The sequence below is a fragment of the Nanorana parkeri genome, unplaced genomic scaffold (genome assembly GCF_000935625.1).
Source record: "Nanorana parkeri isolate BGI_ZX_2015 unplaced genomic scaffold, ASM93562v1 scaffold318, whole genome shotgun sequence".
In the NCBI taxonomy this organism is placed as follows: domain Eukaryota; kingdom Metazoa; phylum Chordata; class Amphibia; order Anura; family Dicroglossidae; genus Nanorana; species Nanorana parkeri.
In genome coordinates, this window is record NW_017306586.1 from 387792 (window position 1) to 391417 (window position 3626).

Sequence of the window (3626 nt, forward strand, 5' to 3'; positions counted from 1 at the left end):
AGATTAGTGGCCACAGCGTCTCAGGTTGCTAAGAGTTCTGTCCCAGCTCACTGACGTCATCAGTTGCCAGGGAGCTGAGTGGGACACTCTGGCTGGTGACCCACCGAGTTCCTGGCAACCAGTGACGTCAGTGAGCTGGGTGGGATCGGACAGAGAGCCGCTGACAGGCACATCTCTACCCTGTTTCCATAAAAATAAGACCTACCCCGAAAAAAGGACCTAGTACTTTTTTGGGGAATTGCTAAATTATAAGACCTACCCCAAAAATAAGACCTAGTTGTGACCATTCCCAGGGATGGTGGTGGCATAAGGGGGAACTTGAAGAGCAGCGGGAGAGGCAGGGGAGAATCAGCAAAGCCAGCGCTAGAGGAAGCGAGGCGGCCCCGAAGGGAGCAGTGCCCTATAAGCTGATGGCTCCTCTATAGCGCCGGTTCCTGTCACAGGTGGAGCGATAATCCGACTGTGTCTTATTTTTGGGGAAACACGGTAACAGCCGCCCATCCCACCGCATCCGCTTCCACCCCCCAACCAAAAAGCCCCCCCTCGGCCTCAGGCGCCATACAGGGTAGGGACTGCATATATACACATATATACAGTATTCTGCATTGTATGTGTATATTTAAATAAAGATTTTATATATAAGCGTATGTAAAGCTGGTGATCAGACATGTATCACATGTTTTGCAGATCCGCACCTGATCAGGACCTGATATCATGTGAGCAAGCCCTTAGAGTGTACACTCATCCAGTGTAAATAGAAATAGACTATATGAACAAATATGAAACAAAATGTATGTAGAGGATTAAATAAGATGTAACATTTCTTCTGGGTAGAATTGCATACTACTAGATATATATAATTAACCCCAATCTATAGACTATGACCGATCACTATATTACTCATGTCTAATATAAACCTGTATCTAGTCTAGAATTGGGTATTTTCCTCCCATCAACATCCACAGCCTCCAAATACAGGACAGGGGATTCATTTGGAGCAGAATTTAAATTGTTCCTTTAGAATTCTCCTGTGCCCTTGTAAATCACTATACAGAGGCGTCACTGGCTGCATCACTCCTACTGTCAGAAAATATTAGTTTGTTTCATTCAATGAAAAGAGGGTTGTACTCAGGAAGCACAAGAAAAAAAAAGGCTTGGAATAAGAGACAAAGATAGCTGTAATCTCCTGCGTTGATCAATCAGCTGATTTGCCGAGGGTCCCATATAAATATGAAGAGCAGCATCAGGAGAGCTGCAAGTCTGTACAACACATATAAGGAGAAGCTGAGCCTGACCGCAGCGCCCTCTGCTGGCCACACGGAATAACTACTCCGTCCAGATGCAACCTGCAATGATGATGTTCTCTTCCAAATACTGGGCTAGGAGGGGGATGTCCCTGGATTCTGCAATGTCCCAGGATTTTCTCAGCAACCCATCTGTGAGTATCTGCTAAACCCCCCTTTAATGCAGGTTATTTCTTCAGTGCTGCAAAAAAGAAAAACCCATTGTATTATAGTAAAATTGAAGTCAAGCAAAAAGTTGCTCAGCTTTCCTCTAAGTCACCATAATGTGCAGATTGTGCTATAGAAATAGCTAACAATTTTGTTAAACGACTTTATCCTCATTTTCTACTTATTTATCACTTTTTATTAATACGGCTTAAACCCTAAGTATGTTCTGTCAATTCAACAGCAGATTTATCAGTAGAAATATCCCATTAGCTTTAATGGAAGCACAAAGCTGGAGTCAATTTCGCAGCAGAACAAAAGTCCTGCAAAACTTTGATGGATGACTTTTCCCCTTGCCACCACTTGTAGTTTCAGAGATGTATGACTATGTTCACTTGGGTCTGCTAGGTGCCAAGCCTACACATCCATCTTTATAATGAATACACTAACACAACATGCCATTCCACCAAAAAAAAGCCTGTTGTTATTTCAACCAATGAAACAATATTTCTCTTAGAGGCAATTTATATTAGAGCCGACGACTGGGTATTATTTGCGCACTGTGAATGAAATCTCTACTGCTTTGATTACTTTCTTAATGTACAGGAGGCATAATTCATGTGTGGTCATTATTCAGAGTTTGGGACTGTAACAGGCAAGATCACATTGCTGCAGAACAGGCTGATACATTGTACAAATCACATTACTTTTTAAATTCCTTCTGCTATTATGGAAAGTCAGCAGCTTTGGAGCCTTTGATTTCAGTTTTAATAGAGAGAGTGCTCTGAACAGGAGCCTGTGCCTGCAGACTGGAGATAATCATTCACTGTGGCTGAGCCTACAGTGACTTCAATATTACACTCTGTCATGAAGAAGACCCCCATTACCCAGTACATCTCACACTCTTTTCATGTTATAAAATAGAATAGAATGCAAAAGATGCACTGTACTGCTGCTACTCTGGGACTCATGGTACCTGGCTATTTCACCAATCTGTTGCTGAGATTGTGGCAAAAGCGCTGTCTGCAACAAAGCAATATTGCGCCTTTTGTTAGATTTATTGTATATATCCAACTAACACTATTTTGTTTAGTACTAGATTGAGTAAGGGAAAGATTAGAACCCTGTTGGGATTTTATTGCTGTCTGCTAAAGAGACATTAGCAGTAAAAACCTGACAGAGGTTATAATTATTCCCCACTCTATCCAAGACAAAACAAGTAGGGATGTTCAGATTCCAAGTATGGTACTTGGTACAAGTACAAGTACAGATACTTTTCAAGCTCCAGGACTAGACTAGAGAAAAATGTAAAAGTTAGGAGGCAGCTGTCATTTGTAAGGAGCATACGGAGCTCCTGGGAATTGTACATCTCTGTTTTATTGTATGATATTTTTTTTTAGAATTATATATAAGGGATGCACCGAGATCATTTTTTCAAGTGCAAGTACTGATACTTGTCCAAGTACTCACAGATACAAGTACTGATACATTTTCTAACACAATACAGACTAATGATTTCAGGACAGTGGTGGAGCACCAGAGCCAGGTCCCTACTGCAACCCCTGCCACCCTGGTAGTTCTCGTGAAAATGCCAACTATCGACACTGGTATCTGAACATCCCTACAAAAAATACATTTTGGCTGGACATACACTTTAAAGGACAGTCATCATAAAACATATTCCCTGGGATACACAAAGAGGGTCATAGACACTCATTAGAAATCTGTTACGTATCAGTTCAGCAAATGACACAATTTGCGACAGATTCATGTAAATGTCGGTAAAGAACATATAAATCTGTTGCAGCATTAGCTTAGAAAGAATTTTGTCTGTGACACAATACTTACACAAGCTACGCAATTTGCTCCAACATGGTAGAGGTCCTATTTACCTCCACTTTTCTTATCACCGATATGGCAGTACTTTATCATTTTGTAACAGCTTTCTTAAAATTGGTGCAGGGCTTTCTAATAACGGCCATAATTCTATAAAAGCCTCATAAATACTTTATTAATCCACCATCATTATATTCTGATAGCTGTGTGAGCTTAATACATGTTATGATAATATTCATAATAGATAATATTCAATATAATTTAGAAATTTGTATTTACTCCACATTTATACGCAGACCAATCTGTCCAACAGATGTGACAGTGACAAGGGTGGGGACAAGC

General features: G+C 40.7%; 1 protein-coding gene across 1 annotated transcript in view; it reads left to right on the forward strand.

Annotated features, from left to right (window-relative positions):
- Positions 1-1276: 1276 nt before the first annotated feature.
- The window catches only part of TPH2 (tryptophan hydroxylase 2), a 151341-nt gene continuing 148991 nt past the window's right edge, over positions 1277-3626 (forward strand). Inside the window, exon 1 of the mRNA XM_018558059.1 lies at positions 1277-1442. Within this exon, the coding sequence (XP_018413561.1) occupies positions 1340-1442 (103 nt within the window). The 5' untranslated portion in view covers positions 1277-1339. The remainder of the gene's footprint in view (positions 1443-3626) is intronic.